At 43.7% G+C, this 24,095-nt stretch overlaps 1 protein-coding gene across 1 annotated transcript; it reads right to left on the bottom strand.

The window, feature by feature from the left end:
• Window positions 1-12,684: 12,684 nt before the first annotated feature.
• On the bottom strand, window positions 12,685-13,623 carry LOC139352807 (uncharacterized). Its single transcript, XM_070995441.1, has one exon. It carries the CDS (start codon window positions 13,621-13,623, stop codon window positions 12,685-12,687), a length of 939 nt encoding a protein of 312 aa, XP_070851542.1.
• Window positions 13,624-24,095: the final 10,472 nt, after the last annotated feature.

The following is a 24,095-nucleotide window of genomic DNA, read 5'->3' as shown; positions in this document are numbered from 1 at the left end:
GCTATGTTGCAAATTTTACAAGTGTTATCTCGTGATACCAATGTTTTGGGTTGAGCGTCCAGTGTTTCCAACATGCCGGATCGCCGTTCTAAAAAGGCTAAAACACTTTCCAGCAACGGGACTTCTGTTGGTGAGTTGACTGAGTCTTCGAGAGCGACTAACGTATACTGATCTAGTTTCCGCCGCACTAAGAACCCTATAATTGGATCCCAGCTCTTTGTGCAGATTAAGCTGTTGTTGTTGCCGTTGTTGCTGTTGTTGCCGTTGTTGCTGTCTTCTTATTCTGTGAGGTCCAGATCCAGGTCCAGATTATTTTGGACCAAAGTCACGGACGCCATGTAGTGTAAACGCATCTTTTTGTATTTTTAATATTCTTTATTTGTAATTAGGAGCAGCTTTAGTGCCGCTTCCAAGGTCAAGCTGTTTCTGATTTCACAATTTTTCTTTGTAAGCCTAAGTCTCGTAGCTGCGCTGTCTACAGTTGGACGGCAGAGAGACGGCTATGTATATCTCATGTATATCAATTGTATTTAATTATGCTCTCTTTAGCTGGAGCGCGAGGGTATATGTATGTACTTGAGTTTGGCTGAGCGGCAGGCGTGTGGAACAGAATGCTGACACCTGCACTTTCTGTGAGCGCGCCGATCGACTCATGTTTCGGCCACTTAGGTTTTTGACCGGGCCTTTGTTTATGTAAGCACTGCAACAAAGTGTTACAGTTGGTTTTCTTCAAGTACTCTTGGTACAGTAGATATTCAATATATGTGCATACTACAATGTATCAATATTAAAATATGTGTGAGGTAGACTGGTTTTAATATTTTATAAAAATTTAAATGAGAGTTAGTTCTTATTATCAATACCTATCTATATGCCAAAAATTATTGAATGCGGAACAGTCTGTTCGTATGATTAGACACAAACATTGGTGACCCCGACGTGATCCTTTACCAACAAAGGGTTACACTCTGACTGGTGAGAAGACCCGTTAAGTTCACTACATCCACCCGCCGTGGAAACCATAGCTTATCTAGCTTCACAGGATACGCTTCGTCATCCATCGTCACAGGATCGTCAGCTTAATTCAGCTTTACAGGATGCGCTTCGTCTTCCAGCGTCACAGGATCGTCCGCTTCATCCAGCCTCACAGGATACGCTTCTTCTTCCAGCGTCACAGGAACGTCAGCTTCATCCAGCTTCACAGGATACGCTTCTTCTTCCAGCGTCACAGGAACGTCAGCTTCATCGAGTTTCACAGGATAATCAGCTTCATTTAGCTTCACAGGATACTCAGATTAATCCAGCTTCACAGGACACACAGCTTTATCCGGCTTCACAGGATTCTTTGTTTCCAAGACACACAAAATGTCTACTTCATTTATTGAGGAAACAAGTCACACAAGAATCGATTCACATAATCGATTACTAGACACCCAAAACGAGCTGCAAGGGAAAATCCAACAGCTCATTAAGAATTATGGCAAGGATTCTGCCGACCGACGCCACCAAGACGGCTATTAGACGGTAAGCTAAATCAGTTGAACGATCTCTGGCAGCAGTTTTGCGACCTAAATTAAGAAGTCCAGCAAGCGGCATTACCCACTGGAAGTGAGTACTCTTCACGAGTAGTAGCACTTAAGGTCGAAAAATATCAGAATATCTTTCTGGACAACATGCCGATATTGAAGCGGGCTTCCGAAGGCCCCGAGACGAACTTCGGCCAACATCAAGATCACAACAAGAGATCAAGTCAAAAGAGATTCCGCAAGTGACACGGTGATCCGACAGTTGCAGAGAAGATGCAACGAATTGGAGGGACTTGGATCTCCATTGGGCATTACTGAGGCAAGCCCACGAGGAATTGGACAGCACACCTGGGGCCGCAGCCCTGCCAGAAGCAGAGCTAGCTGAATTCCACACATTATACGAGGAATACGAAATGAACCTGCTTCGAGAAAACGACGCGCCAATGAGCCTAAACTTGGCACTTCCGCCAATTAGCATTCCGGAGTTAAACGGCGAGTATCTAGACTTTTTTTTTTTTTTAAATGATTTGCTGTTTATTTATTGAATCTTCTCCCTTTGGATACTAACAATAAGTGTATCAAATCTTAGACTAATTAATCTAACTCACAGTCATATGACTGATGTTGTGCTAAAGGGGCCCGAAAGTTAAAGCTGGCTTGGCAGGTCGTTGCGTTGTAGACGGGAAACCCAAGTCAAGCCTCTTGCGAGGCGATTGGGGTGCACAGAGAGTTTTTCGTTGTAGGACGCTTTTTGTTTGTCTATTTCATCTTTTACGGTAGAAATGCTTAGGTCCCTGTGGATGTTTTGGTTGCGAATATACCATGGTGCCCCAATGATAGTTCGCAGGATTTTCGATTGAACGCGCTGTATGATGTCTATGTTGCTTCTGCTGGCGTTCCCCCATAGCTGGGAGCCATATGTCCAGATGGGCTTGAGAGTGGAGTTGTAGAGCAAAACCTTGTAGTCCAGACGCAGGGGCGAACGAGCGTTAAGAATCCAGTGGAAGCTGCTGGCCTTTAGTTTTAGATGTACTTTCTTGCGTTCGATGTGTCTTCTTCAGGTTAGTCGTCTGTCAAGGTGGATTATTCAATAATAGTGGAGGGCATGTTTGCCTGTTGAGAGTAAACGTTATGTGTTTTTGTTCATTTATTTTAATCCGCCAATCAGATAGCCACCTCTCTACTACGAGGAGGTGGTTTGCTAGCTGTGTTGTGGCTCGGCCTGGGCACCTCGAGCGACTTAAAATTCCGGTGTCGTCAGCGAAGGTAGATGTTGTTAGCTGCTCGTTCGTGGGAATATCCGCTGTGTATAGGAGGAACAGAGTAGGCCCTAGCGCGCTTCCTTGCGGGACTCCAGCTTTGATAATGTAGTCGTCGGATGTTGTTGTATTGCACCTTACTGCGAAGGTCCTGTTGTATAAATACGACTCAAAAAGCTTGTGAGTGTAATCAGGTAAGTGTGTTTTGATTTTGTGCATGAGGCCATCTAGCCATACTCGATCGAAGGCTTGAGATTTCGGATAGTAGCCAAGAGTTATAATCCCATTGAAGAGCTTACAAATAACCTCAATGGCAGAGTTTGGAAGTTCAATTAACATTTTTGGGGTTATTTGGTCACCGCCAGGGGCCTTTTTCGGTTTCAGTTCCCCAATGACTTTCGCGATCTCCTTTGGCCGAAACAGTGGTGGTAGGGAAATAGATTCAGATTCGCTTTGTGGTAGGAAAAATGAACCAGTGGCAGGGTTCGGCTGGAAGACGTTTCTTAGATGTAAAGCAAAAGTTTCGGCTCTATCTTCGTCGCTGCGGGCCCAGATGCCAGATGAGTTTTTTATCGGAGTGACTGTTTCGATTGGAGAGCTCAGATTTGGGTGAGCCCTCCACAGAGGATGTTTTGTACTGGTTGGCGATAGTTTTTTAATGTACTGCAGCTTTGCATTTTCTGTTTCTTGCTTTAGAGCTCGATTTAGTGAGCGAGTGGCTTCCTTAAGACGTTGTTTTGATGACGGCGATCTGTTGGTTTGCCAGGCACGTCGCAGGCGCCTCTTTTCTAGGACTAACCGTTCAATTTGCAGGTTAGTTTTGAAGTGGTTGGTTTGCACGTCCCTTCCTTGTGGTGTTGAGATAGTGGCTGCCTCCACGAATACTTCTCCAAGAGCATCGGTAGAGCAGTCGATGTCCGCTTCGATGTTGAAGTGAGGGGTTAATTTGATGTGTGTGCTTACATACTTTTTATATTTTAACCAGTTGGTTCTGTGCGACGTCAGCCTGAGGGGGTGATCTGTGGTTTTTGTGCTTTGAAGAAGAGTTATTAGCACTGGCGAATGGTCTGACGACAGGTCCGAAAACGCTTTGGCGCTTATTATATTGCGGGGAATGTTTTTTGTCACCGCAAAGTCTATTAGGTCTGGAACTTTCCTGGGGTCTGTTGGCCAGTATGTGGGGCTGCCAGGGGAAACATAGTCTAATTTGTTGTTCGGTTTTATGATTGCATTGTATAATTGCCTTCCTTTGGGAGTCACAAGGCGTGATCCCCAGTGCGTGTGTTTGGCATTATAGTCCCCTGCAGCTATAAAGCGATCTCCAAGCAAGTTGTAAAAGTCCATGAATTGTCCTTCAGAAATTGTAAAGCGAGGCGGGCAGTAGACAGCGGCTATGGTGAGGTTTCCGTTGCCTGACTGCATTTTGATAGACGTGGCTTGCAAGTAATTAGTTGAAAACCTTTGGTGAAAGTGGTGCTTGATGCGTTCCCTGATTAGGATGCCGGTTCCGCCGTGGGCTTTACCATCTGGATGGTCTGTGCGGTAGAAAGTGTATCCTCTTATTTGGAAGTTGTATTTGTTTGTGAGGTGCGTCTCTACCAGTAGCATAATGTCGATATGATTTTCATTCAGGAACTGTGTTACTTCAAGGTTGTGCCGTGAAACGCCATTGGCGTTCCACATTGTTATTCGTAGATTTGCCATCTGATTATTTGGACTGCTTAGCTGCCAGTAGCTGTAACACCATGTTCTGGTTTTGAACCAGTGTTTGCATGGTCGTTTTCATGAATGACACGATTTCCATCATACTTTGTTGCATGGTGACCATCATAGTTTCCAGAGTGCTTTGCGACTGTTCTTGGATCTGCTGAGCGTTTCCTAGATTAGACTGGAGTGGGTTTTCCGTCCCCGATCGAAGGGCATCGGCGTATGAGAATCCCTTCTGGGTATTTAGTTGACCAAAGGAGGATCTTGCAGCCGTGCCGAAAAATACTTCCGGCGTCGTACGCGAGTAAGTGTACGCCTTTTGGGTATTCTGATGACGCGTTGCTATCACTTTTCGCATGCGGTCCTTCATCTCCTTGTAGACCGGACAGCCCCTGTAGTTTGCCGTAGTAGTAGTTTTTTTTTTTTGGGGTCTTCTTTGTTAGCCGTTGTTGTTAGCCGAATTGTGGAAGTCTCCACAAGCTACACAGACTGTTCGAAGCGAACAGGATGCCCTGGTGGGTCCATACTCCTGACAATTTGGGCATTGCACTGGGCCGTTCCTTTTATGTGGCTCTTCCACGTTAATTCTTCGGCGCAATAAGTATTGCAGGTTATAAATGGGGTGCACTTCATTTTTCTTCAAGACTCTGCTGTCTGGCTCCAGCGCGACCCTGAAGAGTGGTTGCGGCTCTTTTTTCCTGTTTATAATGTTACTGACGTTCTTTGCAGAAAACCCTTTTTCCTTGAGAGCATCGATAACTTCCTTGGCGGTTACGTCGGGCTCGATTCCTTTTATTACCACTTGCAGGCCCTTGCTGCTTTTTAGTTGGTACGTGTAGTAGCTTTTCCTAGCTTCCTCCAGGTATTTGGATACTGCTCGGAAATGTTCTTCAGATTTGGTCTGAAGCTTGGTTTCGTGGATATCCCCTTTTGTGACCGTAACAACATGAAAGTTTCCGTCTCCGGTCAGCGCAACAATTTTGTTGACCAGGGCGTTCGAGATTTTCTCCCTAATGTAAACTGGTGGGGGCTTAGGTTTCGGTTGGGTCTCCTGAGCCCGTCCTGATTCATTTTCTGCTAGAAGCGCAAATCGATTGCTGTCGGATCTCCCGGGTAATATATCTTCTACTTGGACACGGTTTATTTTTGACTTGTTACCTACCGCGGTGTTCTGCGGGCTAAGCTTACGCTTGATGTGGATGTGCCGATCTAGTCCGGTCTGTATGGCCGGACCCGCTTGCTGAATTTTGTTTTGGTTTTGATTTGTTGTCGTGGTTTTTGTTGCCGTTGTATTTAGAGCTGCGGTTGCAGTCGATTCCGAAATAATAGTCGTAGCTGTGGTTGTCGTTGGTTTTTTTGCCGTAGCTGTAGTTGTTGCTGACAAATTTAGTGCGGATGCAGAAGTTTTACCGTTGCATGTTGTTGGTGCGCCAGAGGTCGAAACTGATGGTGGGGGGGTTTTGCATTGTTGACTCCACGCCGTCGGAGTAGGGGTAGACGTAAGTAAGCATGGTGAGCGAGACCGTGCTCTTTGGCTATCGACCGACAGTAGGGTCGTTTTTTGCACTTCGCTATTACGCGTTGAGACATACGAAAAGTAACCGTCTCTTCGGCTTGCGGAGCTGAGTCGCTCATTGTTCTGTTCGTAGCTCATTGAGCTTTTATTAGCGTGGAACTTATTTATTATTATAAGATGAAAAAATGTACGTGCTAGTTAAAGACATTACACCGATTTTGTGTTGAAACCTAAATTTCTTTGGGTTTTAGCGTCTTTTCGCTTATTTGAAATTTACCAGTTTAGTTTTTGTGTTTTGTTTGTGATCGGTCGGTGATTGATTGATCTAGACTGACCACGGTTCCATGATCTCTTTGTGGAATTGGTACATAATAAACCGTATTCGGCCAGATAAAAAAGGGTGGCTATGACGACACCTGGTTGCGTTTGAAGGCCAGGTACCAGAACGAAAAAATACTAGTATTCGCCGCCATAGCAAAAATTATTGACCATAAGCCTACAGACTCCTCGCGCCAACTAAGGGCCTTACATGACTCTATAAAAAACTCAATGAGTACTCTTAAAAACCTCGATGTCAGCACAAAATCCTGGGATCCAATCATGTGTTTTCTTATCAGAAGAAAACTAGACCAGCAGTCGCTAGCTGCTCTGGAAAATTCAGCGGATGCTCCAGAGAGAAGAGAGCTGTAAGATTTGTAACCTAGGACAACATAATCTTAGAGCATGTAGCCGTGTCCAGCAAATGGACCCCAAAGCACGGCGCCAAGCCATTATTCAAGTAGGAGCATGCACAAATTGTTTGTCTACAGCTCATAAGTTTGAAAACTGTGGATCACCGCCCACTTGTCGAGTCTGCCAGCAACGGCATCACTCACTGTTACACCAAGGAACGACTAGCAATCCAGTGGCCGGCGCAGTAACCATTGCAGGCTACGACAACCCTAGAGCATATACTCTGCTCGCGACCGCCAAGGTATCATTACAAGGGCCAACGGGTCACCTACAAACATGTCGCGCTGTAATAGATGGTGGATAACAGGTGAATCTTATCTCAAGGAGGATGGCAGATCTGCTATCTCTTAAGGAAATGTAACCTATCGAAATACCTGCAATCGGAGGAAAAATATCAACAGCAATCAGATCAAAAGTAAAGCTCTCATCATGTACATCAGGGTTTGAAACACTATTAGAGGTATATTATTATGCCCACAGTCATTACAGTCCAACCGTCAGTACCGATTGCAACCGATCTTAACATTCCCGAGGGACTGCCGTTAGCAGATCCTGGCTTTCGGCAACCAGGACCCATTGTCCTAACCTTAGGGGTTGAAGTATTTTATCGTGTAATAACCGTTGAACTTCTTAAACTAGGACCTAATAGACCGTTGGCCCAAGGCCCAAGGCTTGGTTATGTAATCACAGGTTTTCTCGATAAAGAAACGTCATCTGATACGGAAATCAACCCTGTTCTGGTAGAAGACAGAGGTGATTTTGCAGGACCGAACGTTGCATATGAGCCAACGAAAGATAAAAATCCGATAAACCAATTTGATATAGAAGAAAGCAAACAGCAATGAAGAAGGGATTCATTTAACGAACGTAGCATTGATGGATCATAAAATAAAAGAGCCTGAAGATATATGTCGCCAATCAAGAACTAGCGACACTGACTCGTCCGATCGAGAATCAACCGATACATACATAAATGTTCGTACCAAAAGATACTCAACATGACCACACCCAACAAATCAAGCAGTAGCTAAGTTGGGAACAGTACCAGGCGTATAGCATATTACATGTCGCACTAACTCACCGTCTCACTGACTCAACGGCACACTGACCCGCCAATGCAGTCAGCACATGTTGCAGTGTCAGTACCAGGCGCTCAGTAGCACCCACTGCATATGAGAATTGCTGATCAGCATATTATATGTCTCACCAACTCACCGTCTCACCGACTCAACGGCACACTGACGCGCCAGTGTAGTCAGCACATGTTGCAGTGCCAGCCGAGCCAACTACACAAACTGCCACCATAATCATAATTCCCTGACCTACTTTAGAATACAGCTTATTTCATTAATCATTACACTAAACTTCTGTGTTCCACGTAGTATATTAGCAAGTATCAAATGAAGAATAAATCAGTTATCCACACACCTCATAACTCCGCGGTTCTACTTCCTACATCTGGGAATAGGGCTCGTAATACACTATATCAACTAGCAGCTAACCACGTTAGCTCACCCTCAGCGCAGCTCCAGCATCGCCTTTGGTGCGGCATCGCAGTAACCATCTTTACCATTGCCGCGACGCGATCGTCCTGTCATCAAAGCGTCCCCGTGGCAGCGACAAGTGCTCATTACCCCCTTGTCCCGCGGTGTGACCCAGAAGTGTTTACTTCGGTTAGGCACAAACACAGTCATTAACAAGTGATAACCAAATAATAATCAATATTTAGAAACTCAATCGAGATTGCAGCAAATAAGCTGTTTCCACTAATACGCCGCTATATAAGAAGAAACAAGAAAGAACGCTATAGTCGAAACCTCGACTATCAGATAAAGGGAAATGGAGATATGCAAGCGGCAAAGCGAGATTGAAATGCGCCACCTACCCGCGATCTCAATAGATGGTTCTGTGGGCGGTTGACAGATTTAAGCGTTATGGGCATTAGAGTGGGCGTGGCAAACATTTTTGGGTAAATCGATAGGTATTGACGAGACTAATACATTTCAGTTAAAATTTTTAAAAGTTTAATAATGGCGGTTACGTTGAATGATTTTTACATATTTTTATTGGTGATTTAAAAAAAAAAATTTTTTTTCAAAAATTTATTTTTATCAATATTACATGAGATATAGATATATATAATTATGCATTTGTGTAATTAATTAATTAAATTTATTTCGTTTCAATCATCTTTGTCGCTTTCGTTTAAAGTGGGTATTAATTGATTCGATGTAATAAGGCTATAATATTCGTCATGAAATTGGCTTGGAGTAGTTCTTTTTTGGCGAAGTAATTTTAAGCCATTAAACTTATTTAAAGATATTTTTAATTTTCCAGTAATGTTGAGTAATAAATTTTTTATGACTGTTTTCAAAATACCCGTGTTTAAATTTAAAGCTCTCTTTGTTAAAAGTAGCTGACCGAAGCAAACTTAATTGTAATTTATGTACCTTTAATGTACATAAGTATATTAGAAAATAATTTACAATTATAAAAATCTATATATTTTAGCGGTATACGTTAATATGAAAAAGGGTTGGTTTTTGCACTTCTAATAATTATTATAATTGTATGCCACTCACTAGGAGCCCGACAGATGCTTCAATTAAAAAGCATGGTTCGACCATACAGACTGGACAATTATGTGTATGGTATTTAAGTAATTATTTTATTTTATTTAATTTTAAATTTAATTTATTTCTATTTCATTTTATTTTAATTGAAGTTTTCATTTTATGTAATTGATGGACAGAGTTTTATTATACGTTCTATTCTCGTTGACATTGACTTAGGAACTGCGCTTAAAGTTAAAGCTTATAAAGAGGTACAGCATAATTTACTGGCGCCTCGTGTTAACATAACCGTTCATTCGATGGCTTGTCTTGAGCATGTTGATAAGATCCACAGCGTTATCTGCATAAGCAAGCGAATAAACGGCGAGAGAAACTAACCAAAAACAAGGAAGAACTCTGTAGTCGAGTACCTCGACTATCAGATACCCGTTACTCAGCTAAGGGAACCAAAGGAAAATGGAGATATTCAAGCAGCAAAACGAGTTTGAAATGCGCCACCTACCGGCGGTAGACAAATTTAAGCGTTATGGGCGCTAGAGTGGGCGTGGCAAATTATTATATTGTAGATCAATCGAAAGGTATTGACGAGACCAATACATTTCAGTTAAAATTTTGTATCTAGCATGAAAATTGTGGGCGCCACAGGCTTGGGCGGTTTGTGGGCGTTAGAGTGGGCGTGGCATATTCGTGTAACAAACTTGCGCTGCGCATAAGGCTACGAAATCTAAATCTGAGATCCCAATTCATTATCCTTGACAGTTTCCGAGATATCCACGTTCATATTTACAATTCTTTGAGGTTTGTGGGCGGCTTGTGGGCGTTAATCGATAGGTATTGACGAGAACAATACATTTCAGTTAAAATTTTTATTCTAGCATCAAAAGTGTAGGAGCCACAGTTTTGGGCGGTTTGTGGGCGTTAGAGTAGGCGTGGCACTCTGCTGAAACAAACTTGCGCTGCGCAGGAATCTCAGGAATCTGCATGCCTAATCCCAATATTATAGTTTGTATAGTTTCCGAGATCTCAGCGTTCATACGGATAGACGGACATGGCTAGATCGACTCGGCTAGTGATCCTGATCAAGAATATATATACTTTATTGGGTCGGAAACGCTTTTTTCTGCCTGTTACGTACTTTCCGACGAATCTAGTATACCCTTTTACTCTACGAGTATGATAACTACACTGTAAAAAGTTTTATATATACAATAATCTAGATATATAACTCCTCCCCTCTTAGGAATGATTAAAGTCCTCGTTAATATATAGTATTTACTTAAAATAACAAATACAATGATTTTTAAGTGGTGTTTATACAACTAAACTTGTTCGCTGCGACTATCATTTGAATTAGCATTTTCGTTCCTTACGTATTCATTTGAGTACTTTGAATTTCTAATTAATTTCAAGAATTTAAATTTAGATCTGTGTCGCCTTATATTTCTATTGTTAAGATATTCCTTATAATGAGTATCATCAAGCTTAGATATTTGTTTAGTTTTCCTAAATGGGTTATCAATTTTTAATTTTCTTTTTAGTTGCATATTTACTTTGGCAGAAGCTGTATCTATTTCATGTACCTTTCTCTCTGTTCTTGCCCAAGTCAGATGGACAAGGTCGGGTCTCCCGCGGGACTAGGAGGGGTATAGACGCTCGTCGCGGGCACGGGGACGCTGTTTGTTGCAGTCGGATCGCGTCGCGACACGGGTGACTATGGGTGTCACGGTGCCGGACCACAGGCGATATGGACTGTGTGAGTAGGGGTGCCGGATACTCGGGTAACCGGGGTCAACAGTGTGTTGAGGTCACGCCGCGGGATCAGGAGGATAATGGCACACCTGTCGCTAGCACGGGGACACTAGAGAACACAGGACGATTCGCGTCGCGACACAGATAGCTAAGGGTGTATGGTGCCGGACCACAGGCGATCGATGAGCTGTGTTAGGGTGAGTTGACAAGAGTCTTTACGTTATAGAGTAAGAAGACTTGTGAGTGTTTGGATTTGTAACTGACTTTATTGAACTGTTGATCAGAGCTTAAATACTATCATGACCCGGAACTTGGGTGCCTATATTAACTGACATGTTACGCCTCATATTGGGTTCACCTACATTTTATCGTCTACGCTGCAATGTCAGCGGTATGCTGCTTGTGACTGCTGACCCACTGACCGTCGTGAGCGGCTGTCCCATACTTGCAGCGTCGGCACTGTATTGTGCTGCCACTGTGCGCCTGGTCGCTGTTCCGTAGAAGTTGCATTGGTCGTATGTTCGGCTCGCTGACCACTTGCAACTCCGTCGTGTTGGAGATTGCGTGCGTTTGACCCGTGTTCGTAACCATGCTAGATCGATCCGAGTTACCTTGCTTACGAACATTCTCCCCCCCCATTGACGGGTTCGTCAATAAAAGCGGAGGGTAGCCACTGTTTGTCAGTTGTCGACATGTTGCTCGTTCCTTGTACTGATCTCGTGGTTCAGTTCGCATCTGCGGAGGAGTCTACTCGTCTCCCACAAGGACTGCATCTCCTTTATCCAAATGGTCCCAAGATATTTCGTCGAGGAAACCAACTGTGGATACGTAGTCCGATTGGTTTCGTTTGGCGCAACCTGCGATATCCGGCTGGTCGTGTGGTCCAACTTCATCCTGAGTCCTTCCTCTTATTGGACGACGAATCTTTCTTGGTTTTTCGGCGTGCTGTCCTGGCCTTGCATCGTAGTGACAGCCCTGTTTTGCGTGCGGACGTGCCATCCTGGTATGATGAATCGGATTCCGGTGTCGAATGCGATATTGGATCTGCCTTTGTTACTGTTTAATACTTAATAAATTGCTTATTCTACTGTTACATATGTATCTATACATATTTTTTGCTGAGGTCTCGTTAACCATCTATAAAAACTGCGGTGTTCTGTGTTATTGGGTCTCAGTTTGTCGCAATGGTGCTTGAAGACCATTGCGAGGTCGTTTTGGACCTTGACGGTTCGCTGCGGTACACTCGTATTCCCACCTGTTGGTCGTTGCTGGATAATATTCCAGGATTCTATGTACGTCGTAAACGCCGTACGGTCTCGATCCGTACCTCATGTGGCCCTGTTATAGATGGTCTGCGTTATCCTCCCAATCGGAGTGTGACGGTCCACGACGGCTCCTTCATCCTTCTTCCTACAATCGTTTTGCTGTTGTTCGATTGGCTGTGCTTGCCGTCACTTTGCGTGGTCCTCCAGTGCCGGACGCCGATCCGTTCGAGATGTATTACGACTCCGCTAGTGATTCGGGTCATGAGTAGTGACCTCCCCCCCCTTTTTTTTTTGATTTACTTGATAACTAAATATATTCTTATCGTTATGAACTTCTGTCTCTCTTTTTTTTCTTTTTCATTCTGTGGTCGTCAGCGTTTTCACCCGACTCATAGGTATTGGGGAAGTGACGCTTTGTTCCGAGCCGTTCTCTTGTTGACATATTCTTGTATGTTTACCTTTTCTGATGAGAAGACAAATTGCTGCTAGCAACAGTAATATTACGAGCCCTGCCGCAATGGAGATTGGGTTAACGTAGTTCACCTGCGTATTCGTGGTTGCCTCCGACTCCCCTCTGTCTAGCTGCTCCTGAAGTTGATGGACTTCTCCCTGCAGATGCTTTAGACTGCTTGTTGTATTGCTACGTATGGTCGTGTATTGCTGCCTCTCCTGTATTGGACTCTTGAACGAATGAGTACTAATTGTAGCTGGTTTTTTCTCTATTGTCGATCTTAACGCTGGTCGTCCCTGTAGTTTAACCACTGGACTTCTTGCAATGCAGTCCGCATTCATTGTCACGATTCCATTATTATGCACTTGTAATTTTCCTCGTTCCTCCCCGCACACATAGGTTAATGTTACTTCTTGTGTTGTAGCAAAAATCCAAGCATTTGGAGCATCAAGAGGGTACCATATGCTTGTCGTGTTAATCCTTTCGGGTTTGCAGCTGGATTTTTGTTCAGATTGAACGGCTGCTAGGGCGCATTGGAACTGTTCGTGCGCGGGACCCAACGTCGTTTGTTTTATATTGCACAGCATTGGTCCCTTTGACATCTTCGTGCATTGGTTCAGCTCTTCCACAGTAAGTGCGAAGTGTCGATCTCGATGATCACTAATCGCTAGATATTTGGTCTCTGTCTCCGTTGCGATTATGTGATCTTGGGTGGCTACTGGAATTGGCGTTAATTGATACACGTCGTACTCCTCTTCGTCCACTAATGGTATTTTAGTATGAAATATGAGGGTGTTGTCCAATTCCTGGACTTCTGATACCATCACTTGATAGATATCATGCATAGTCTCATGTGTAACAGGTAGTCGCCTCCCTTTCGGGAGATGGGCCTGTATGTTTATAAGCTCCCTTTGCAGCTGACTTACGGAGATTAATGCTGGGCTTACTATGCCCCTTTTTAACCCGGCTACGATGTTGATGACTGCCGTCTGGGTTAGTGTTAGTTCTGATGACACCTGCGCTATGTTCCCAGTTCGTATGGTATTTTCGAGGTCTGAGACGTGTGTTTCCATGTGTCTTATCCTGCGTTCCATTTCATCATTACTCGTTCTCATCACGTTTATGGTGCTGTCTAAGATAGACATCTGATTCCTGAGTAAATGCGTGTTGTGCAATTCCTTAGCTTGGATTTTTCGGATGACCTCTTCCATATTCTGCGCATACTGAGAGTCTAAAACTCCAAATAGCGCGTTGGCGAGATTTCCTACCAGATTCAGGGCTCCTCTCCGTTGTCGCTGATGATTGAACAGCTGTTGACCATCGTATAGCTCGCTGGCCTCTTGTTCGAGCACCTGTATTATCGTTGGACATGACCCGCCTCGTAGGCACCAGGTTGATAAATCTTCAATACTTTTTTTAAACGTAGTGATCTCCTGCGCTAACAGCCGTAGATCAAACAAGAATAGACCTAAGAACAAGAACAAATTTTCTTATATCTAGAAATTCTTTTCTGTAAAATAGAAAGTCTAGAAATAAAAACAAGGAAGAACGCTATAGTCGAGTACCTCGACTATCAGATACCCGTTACTCAGCTAAATGGAGATATGCTAGCAGCAAAGCGAGATTAAAATGCGCCACCTACCGGCGGTATACAGATTTAAGCGTTATGGGCGTTAGAGTGGGCGTGGCAAATTTTTTTTTTTTGGATCAATCGATAGGTATTGCCGAGACCAATACATTTCAGTTAAAACTTTTTATCTAGCTTAAGAATTGTGGGCGTCACAGGTTTTTGCGGTTTGTGGGCGTTAAAGTGGGCGTGGCAAACTTTTTTTTGAGTCGATCGATAGGTATTGATGAGAACAATACATTTCAGTTAAAATTTTTATTCTAGCATCAAAACTGTAGGAGCCACAGTTTTGGGCGGTTTGTGGGCGTTGGAGTGGGCGTGGCACATTGCTGAAACAAACTTGCGCTGCGTAAAAAGCTCAGGAATCTGCACGCCAAATCTCAATAGCCTAGCTCCCATAGTTTCCGAGATCTCAGCGTTCATCCGGACGGACAGACAGACGGACAGACGGACAGACGGACAGACGGACAGACGGACATGGCTAGATCGACTCGGCTAGTGATCCTGATCAAGAATATATATACTTTGTGGGGTCGGAAACGCTTCCTTCTGCCTGTTACATACTTTCCGACGAATCTAGTATACCCTTTTACTCTACGAGTAACGGGTATAAATATGATATGATCGTCCATTCTGCGGACATCAGAGCTATTCTATTCCTTAATTCTACATATGTTCCCGTATTGTTAGGACCTACCGTTACGGGAAGTTCAGCCATGATTGGGACGGCTTGAGTGGCGTTGGCAATGGCCAGCAGCACTATGAATTGGAACATAACCTTGGGGATCTTCTGACACCCTTTGTCACTTCTTCGGGTGCCCTTTGATTGTCTAGTGGTAGCACAGCCAGCCGATGAATCGCTCTCGTGCATTCTCCTGCTGATGTCCGGATGCTGACGACTCGGATGCACCGTCCTTTCCTGCGTGTACCGTCACTATTCTCCCAAGTGGCCACTGTAATGGTGGCATGTTGTCTTCCTTTATTACCACTAGGTCTCCTACGGCAACCGTCTTGTGCTTTTTTGTCCATTTTGATCGGATTTGTAGTTCCTGCAGGAACTCGTGGCTCCATCTTTTCCAGAAGTCCTGTCTGACCTTGTCTATTTGTTTCCATCTTGTTACTAGACCCGATCGTACCTCCTTGTTATGAATGTCGGGAGATGCGGTTATTGGTCCTCCGATCAAGAAGTGCCCTGGAGTCAATGCAGACAGGTCGCGTGGGCTGGAAGAAATGGGAGTAAGAGGCCGTGAGTTTAGTATTGCCTCTATGTCGATAATCACTGTTTCTAATTCTTCATATGTTAAATCTGCCGTTGACACCGTGCGGATCAACAAATGCTTTGCTGATTTCACTGCCGCCTCCCACAGTCCTCCGATATTAGGTGCCCGTGGTGGAATAAAATGGAATTCTGTTCCTAGCTGCGAGCATGTTTTAGTAATTGTCTCTCGAGCTTCATCCGAGTATATCGTGGTTTTTAACTCTCGTAACTCGTTCTTCGCCCCGACAAAATTCGTGGCGTTGTCACAATAGATGCTCTTCCCGACTCCTCTCCTTCCATTAAATCTTTTAAGTGCTGCCAAGAATGCTTGAGTGGTTAGATCTGACACCACTTCTAAATGTACTGCTTTGGTGGTGAAACAACAAAAAATGGCTAAATAGACCTTATGGGGTTTCTTTCCTCGGATTTTGTAGTGCACAAAAAATGGTCCGCAGTAATCCACCCCACTAATATTAAACGGTCTTGCAATTTGTACCCGATCGGTTGGTAGCGGACTCATGATCTGATTTAACAACCTTGGTCGAGCTCGGTAGCATGTGATGCAGCGTCGTACTGTCGTCAATGCAAGTTGTTTTCCCTTGATCGTCCAAAATTGTTGTCGCGTGTTTGCCAACAGTGCCTGCGGGCCACAATGCTTAAGCTGCCGATGCTTGTTCTCAAATATGAGCCGTGTTATTTCGTGACCTGCTGGCAGCAACATAGGATGTTTTTCATCGAATGCTAGACTTGAATTCTGGAGTCGTCCTCCTACCCGCAGTACCTTGATATTGTCCAGAAACGGGTCTAATGACCGATAAGGATCTGATACTGCCACACAACCGTTCTTCTGCAACTGCGTTATGGTAGGCTGGAATGCTATTCCTTGTATCTGTCGTATTATTCGTTGTAATGCCCTTGCTCGTTGTTCCGGAGTTATTTGTCCTGTTTCTCTCTGATTGCCTGGTCGACAATTGTTTCCAAACCGCAACATCCAGGCTGTTATTCCTACCAGCGTGTCAAATGACCCGTGGTGACTGATTTCCGTGGTCCAATCATTGATTTTGATTAGACTCAGGACGTGATTGGTTATAGCACGTTGTTCTGGGTCCTTCGCGTTCAGCATCTGCTTAGTCTGTTGTTTCCAGGTTTCTTGGTTAGTTGTTAGAAATGACGGATTAAACCACAACTCCTTATGTTTAAGCTGTGTTGCTGAACATCCTCTCGACGCAAGGTCTGCTGGATTGTCTTCTGATGCTACATGCACCCATTGCTCCGGATTTGATAGTTCATGAATCCGAGCAATTCGGTTTGCTACGAACGTATGAAATGATGATGCTGTTGCGTTTATCCATGCTAACACTATTGTAGAATCCGTCCAATATTGGACTTCATCGATCTTTATCCGTAGATCCCTTTTGATTCTTTCTGCTAGCTCAGCTCCTAGGACCGCTGCACATAATTCTAGTCTAGGCAATGTTTGTTTTGCTAGGGGCGCCACTCGTGATTTCGCGCATAGCAGCTTACTTACTATTGGACCGGCGGATGTTATCGTACGAAGATAAGCAGCCGTCCCATAAGTGACTTCTGACGCATCAGAAAATGTATGCAGTTGGATGGCTGCTGGGTGTACCTCTGGAAGCGGATGCCTGGCGACCTCAATGGTAGCCAATACCTGACTATCATTTCGAAATGCCTGCCAATGGGTTGTATCTTCCTTGTCTAATTCAGTATCCCAGTCTAACGATTTTTGCCATAGTTTCTGCATAAATATTTTTGCTGCTGTCGTTATGGGGCATAGTAGCCCTAGTGGATCAAATATTTTGGCTAATTCAGAGCACACAACTCGTTTTGTGACCGTCCCTTGTTCGTATGGCGTCGCGCGTCCTTGGAGTTTATCTTCCTTAGGATTCCACACTATCCCTAGTGTTTTTATCGTTGCATCCGAGAGTTTGCTGAAATCGAGGTCCAACGCCTGGTCGTCCCTTGAAATATCCTTAAGTAACTCTGGGTGATTTGCGCACCACTTCCTCAATCTTAGTTTTGCCGACCCTAGAATTGCACAAATCTGATCTCGTTGCCGTATTGCTTCCTCCAGCGTGTCGGCTCCTGATAAGCAATCGTCGACATATAAGTTTTGCTGAATGGCGTCCGCGCCTAGCTGCTGGCTTGTCGGCGCTCTCTGTGCCAGATGTTGTAAACATTTTGTTGCTAAGTAAGGTGCACATGCAGTGCCGTAGGTCACCGTATTCAAATGGAAGTAACGCATTTTCTCTAGTGGGTTTCGTCGCCATATGTACTATGAGTTGATAGCCCTTGTCTTGAGGATGAACCCAGATTTGTCGATACATTTTCTCTACGTCTGCTGTGAACACAAATCGGTGAGTCCGGAGCCGTAATAAAATTGATAGTAAATCACTCTGAACTGTTGGCCCGACCCTTAGGATGTTGTTAAGGCTCTTTCCTGTTGAGCTAGGAGCCGAAGCGTCAAAGACCACTCTTAATTTTGTGGTGGAGGTGTCTGGCTTTAGGACACAATGGTGGGGAACAAAATAATGATTCCTTGGTATACTGGAAAGCTGTACCTCCGTCATGTGGTTTAAACGTTCATACTCATCCATAAAACTCACGTATCCTTCTAGCATTGCTGGATCCCGTTCTAACCGACGTTCTAGGCTGGAAAATCTCCGTTGAGCCAACGCTAATGTTTTTCCTAGCTCCCTTGGATTTTCTTCGAACGGCAATCTTACCATTAGTCGTTGATCCGGGCAGATTTGAAAATGTTCTTCACAAAGCCTCTCTTGGGCTGTCATTGCTGGTACCTCCGTGTTAAACGTATCTAGCTTCCAACATTTTTCCAGAGCTGGTAATGGATCCTCCCGTGTTATTGTCATGACATTTCCTGCCATGGCTGCTGGCACTCGTCGCCTCACTGCGCCGAACACAATCCACCCAAGAGTGGTTTCTTGTAGAGTTGGCTTATCATCCCCCAAACCGATAAGTCCGGGTCTTATCAATCGAGAATACACCTCGGCTCCCAGTAGCAAATCTATGCTTCCGGGTTGGCCGAATTCGGGGTCCGCTAACACTACCGTGCTCGGAATACTAAGTCCTTCGTCTATGGATTCAGACGGTTGGTTCTTCGTCAGTCGTGGTAGGATAAACACAACAATCTCCTTCTGAAAGTTCGACCTTAATGATGACAGCCGCACGCGTGCCCATGACGAAGATCCTTGCGCCGTTTCTCCAATTCCTGAGATACCTTGTGATGTGCTGAAGGTGGGGATAGCAAGTTGGTCCACCATCCTTCTGGACATGAGATTAAGCTGAGAGCCAAGGTCGATGACTGCGCGACAATTTTCTCGCCTTGCGGTTTGTCCTTGTATTGCCACAATGGCTGTGGGGAGTAATACGTACGGGTTTGGCGGTTGGCTGAGGGTCAACGCAGACACCTTGTTGATCATTGGGGTCTGCAGATTTGGATCTGAAGTATCCATCGCTTGCAATGGTTGATCTATGGTAGCAATGGCAACAACCGGCGCCGTGGATTCTGGATGTTTGTGCAACATGGAATGATGCCGTTGACGGCAAAAGCGACAGGTCATTGGCGACGGGCAGCTGTTTGTCTTATGGTAGTTTGACAGACAATTGGCACAGCCTGCAATCTTCGTCATTGCCTGCCGACGTTCTTCCGGACTCATTCTTCGAAACATGTTGCAGGATAAGGGCCGGTGTGTGGCTATGTTGCAAATTTTACAAGTGTTATCTCGTGATACCAATGTTTTGGGTTGAGCGTCCAGTGTTTCCAACATGCCGGATCGCCGTTCTAAAAAGGCTAAAACACTTTCCAGCAACGGGACTTCTGTTGGTGAGTTGGCTGAGTCTTCGAGAGCGGCTAACGTATACTGATCTAGTTTCCGCCGCACTAAGAACCCTATAATTGGATCCCAGCTCTTTGTGCAGATTTCCAGGTTTTTTAGAGTACTCATTGAATTCTTGATCGTGTCATGTAAGGCCCTGAGCTGACGTGAAGAGCCATCTATAGGTTTATAATCAACGTTTTTTGCTATGGCGGCGAATACTAGTATCTTTCCGTTCTGGTACCTGGCCTTTAAGCGCAACCAGGTGTCGTCATAGCCACCCTGTGAGAAGGCTGTGTTTGTCAAGACGTTCCTTGCTTCACCACGAAGAGAGCTTTGTAGAATATGTAGTTTTTGGCTGGCCGAATATGGTTTATTGTGTACTAACTCTACAAAAAGGTCATGGAACCCACACCACAATTAGAGAACTTTCAGTGAACGGTCGTGTTTTTGTCTTGCGCTCCGAATTTTTGTTCTTTTTGTCCATAAACCATCGGGGCTTAATTCATATTTTCATACGTCTATATAACTTTTTATGTCCCTAACAACATCCGTTCGCTTCGCGAGTGCATAGTGATTGTTTTGTGTTTAAATTAACAAAATTAGTTTGCACGTCTAATCTCTGTGCAGTGTTTGTTGTTATAGTTTTTTTCTAATTGCCTTCTTCTTTTCTTCCAAACGCTGTCTGGAGCGGTAAGTGTCTAAACGGTAGTTACCCGCTCTCCCGCACTCCCGCTTATAACTTTGTTTTTGGAACATCTAAAACTTACGCTCCCCCAGCTTACTTACTTCCGCTCATTCTCTCCCGCTCTCTAACTCTCTCTTTTACTTGCGTAGCTTTATTCTCTTGGCACTGTGGTTCGGAATATCGCGATAATGGCTGTCTGCAATTTAAAGAAATGCAAGTCGTTAATTTCGGCTGGACAACAGAGCATTCCGTGCCATTCGTGTGAGAATATTTTTCATGCAAAATGCCTTGGCTATTCGGGCCTGGTACGCGATGCAATCGACATGAGAAGTGGCTTGCGCTACTATTGTGATGAATGCATTGCTTATGAAACCCAGGCACTCTCTATAAGGCGGCTTACAAAAAGCACTGTTACGGAATTAATCCGGAACAGCCGTAAATATACGGATCTGCTTGTGGCGCTTGAGTCGCAGCTCACTAGCCGTATGCTATCTGAGCCCGATTCTCCTAAGCGTAAAAAGATCGCGGTCGATAGACAACCCACGGTAGCCGCTAGTGTAACTCTCTCTGGCGATCCGGGGTCTGCAACACAGCAGTCGATCTCAGCCGCCGCACAAATGGTACTGAGGTCGAAAGCTAAAAAAGATTCGGTTTCCGAATGCAAAGGACGCGAGATTTTGCCGCATGAGACGCCCGAAAAATCTGCTATAAACAGTACTTTAATAATTCCAACGCCGCATGTTGACTTAACGTCCGGAGTACCGAATGAAACTGGTAGTGCAGCCGTAAATGCCGTAGTACCTAAACCTGTCACATGCGTGGTACCTAAAACAGTCACCTGTGTACCGCAGCGGAAACAAATTTTTGTTTCTAGGCTAAATCCTGACCTTTCATCGCTGGACATTACGGCCTATATCCGTAACAAAGTTCAGATTGATGATCTAAAGGTTGAACGATTTAATTTTCCATATGCTAGGGAAGTATCATCTCTTAAGATCGGTGTTCCCTGTGCTCATTTTGCAACTATGTGCTCAGCCAATTTTTGGCCTGTTGGCATTTTTGTTAAAGAGTACGAAGCTAAAAAAAAGAAAATTCGTTCAAAGGAAGTTGGAAATCCCTTTAAAGAGCCATCCACATCTACATCGTCATCTATCTCAAAAAACTAGATTCTTTTCTTCAGCTTTATTATCAGAATACAAGAGGTTTACAAAGTAAGTTGACCAAATTGTATACTGATAGTTTTTCCTTGTCTTCCCATGTTATTGTTTTTACTGAAACCTGGTTAAAACCGGAAGTTCTAAGTTCCGAAGTTTTTCCAAGTAAGTACACAACTTACAGGCTTGATCGTCCGTCCCGACGTGGAGGTGGAGTTTTAATTGCAGTTGACTCAGAATTAACGTCTGAAGTAATAACGTCCGATGAAATAAATGACATTGAATTTCTGTGTATAAAACTATACCTTCCGGGTATTTCTATATACATAACATGTTCATATATTCCGCCATCATCGGAATTCCCGACATATGCGAATCATCTGTCCGCTATCCAGTTTATTTCAAATAAACTATCAGATAGGGATCAGTTAATAGTTTTAGGTGACTTTAATATACCTAGGGCGACATGGTCCACCGTCGAAACCTCAAATATATTGTTACCTTCAACGCAGCATGATTTTCTTGACGGTTTGCTTGATATTTCATTGTCTCAAGTAAATCATGTATTAAATTTCTTAGGACGATTACTGGATCTATGCTTTGTTTCCAGTCCAGATTGTGTCTGCATAGCTAGAACCTCTGCAATTACTTTACCAGAAGACCCTTATCACCCAACGCTAGAGCTGACTATTGACACGGGTACAAAAGTGTATGAAGTATCTGAAAAAATAGCTAAACGCATCCCCTGCTTTCGTAAAGCGAACTTTGCACTCATTAATAGCCTTATAGCTTGCTCGGATTGGTCCAATCTGTACTTAAGTACTAATGTAAATGAAGCGGTTATTATATTTTATAACATATTAAACGAAGTTTTTGATACATGCGTTCCTACGTATTATCCTAAAATTTCAAACCAACCTCCGTGGTTTAACAAAGAGCTGGCACGACTTAAAAATGTAAAGTCTAGACTCTACAAAAAGTTTAGAGCTTCAGTTTCACAAGCTGCCTTTTCCCGATACTTAAGTGCTCGTTCTGATTTCACCGTGCTTAACGCCCAGTGTTATAAAAACTATTAAGCTCGTTGCAAGACCCAGTTTACACTGGATCCAAAACAATTTTATAATTTTGTTAACACAAAGCGTAAATCTTCTAGTTACCCATCATCACTTAAATTTGAAAATTCGGCTGCTAGCACTGATCAAGCCATAGCCGATCTTTTTGCACAGTTTTTTCAAACCACCTATTCAACATCAAGTCCTCCAGATCAGTCTTACCCATATGTCATTCCTAAATCAAACTTTATTTGTTGTCCTGTTATAAGTAAAAGCTCACTTCTTTTAGAGTTGCAAAGGGTCAAACCAGTCTACTCTCCGGGTCCTGACGGAGTCCCTGGATGTGTGCTTAGGTATTGCGCTGAGACTTTGTGTAGACCATTGCACAAACTGTTTACTTTGTCTTTAGAAACATCCGATTTCCCACACAGATGGAAGGAATCGTTTGTTATCCCGCTTCAAAAAAAAAGGGAGTAAATTGAACGCATGTAATTACAGAGGTATTTCAAAGCTATCAGCTATACCGAAGCTCTTTGAGAACATTATTACGCCTCATTTACAACACAGTTGTAGGTCCCTTATTTCCTCTTGTCAACACGGATAAACGTAGGTCAACGACAACCAACCTTTTGGAGTTTACTTCATTTGTTATAGGAGGTTTTAGAAAGAATCGTCAGACTGATGTGGTCTACACTGATTTTAGTAAGGCGTTTGATTCTGTAAGTCACCCGATTTTAGTCCGGAAATTGGACCTTTTAGGGTTTTCAGGTGATCTTCTTAGGTGGATTTTAAGTTATTTGAATGATAGGACTCAAAGGGTCATTTTTAAAAACTCTTTGTCATCCCTAATCCGAGTTACTTCCGGTGTACCACAAGGAAGTCATCTCGGTCCGCTCCTGTTTACATTATTTATAAATGACCTTCCATTAGTCTTAACGAAGTCACGGGTCTTATGTACGCAGATGACGTTAAGTTGTGCCTGCAAAATAATGACCCCGCACAAAGTTTAGCTTTACAATCGGATCTAAATGCATTTCAAACATGGTGCATGGATAATGAATTGAATTTAAATGGTTCTAAGTGTAAACTAATGACCTTTTTTCGTGTCAGCCCCCACTACTCAACGTATACTTTGAGTGGTTGTGCGTTAGATAGGATAACGCATGCTGACGACCTTGGAGTCTACATGGATCCTAGACTTAAATTTTCCGATCACATTACTACTATGGTAAATAAAGCCAGGGGCGTGCTTGCATTTATCAAAAGGTGGTCGAAGGAATTCGATGATCCCTATGTCACAAAGACCTTGTTTATTTCATTAGTCCGACCAATTCTTGAGTACTGCGCTCCTGTTTGGAGTCCCCAATATGGGGTACATATAGACCGGATTGAGTCTGTGCAAAAAAACTTCTTAATATTTGCCTTATTACTTCTTAATATTTGCCTTATTGAGATTTGGCGTGCAGATTCCTGAGCTTCCTACGCAGCGCAAGTTTGTTTCAGTAGAGTAGAAAATTTTAACTGAAATGTAATGTTCTCATCAATACCTATCGATTGACCCAAAAAAAAGTTTGCCACGCCCACTTTAACGCCCACAAACCGCAAAACCCTGTGACGCCCACAATTTTCATGCTAGATAAAAATTTTTAACTGAAATGTATTGGTCTCGTTAATACCTATC

The sequence above is a fragment of the Drosophila suzukii genome, chromosome 3, assembly GCF_043229965.1.
Source record: "Drosophila suzukii chromosome 3, CBGP_Dsuzu_IsoJpt1.0, whole genome shotgun sequence".
Classification (NCBI taxonomy): domain Eukaryota; kingdom Metazoa; phylum Arthropoda; class Insecta; order Diptera; family Drosophilidae; genus Drosophila; species Drosophila suzukii.
This window is presented reverse-complemented; position numbering and strand designations above follow the sequence as displayed.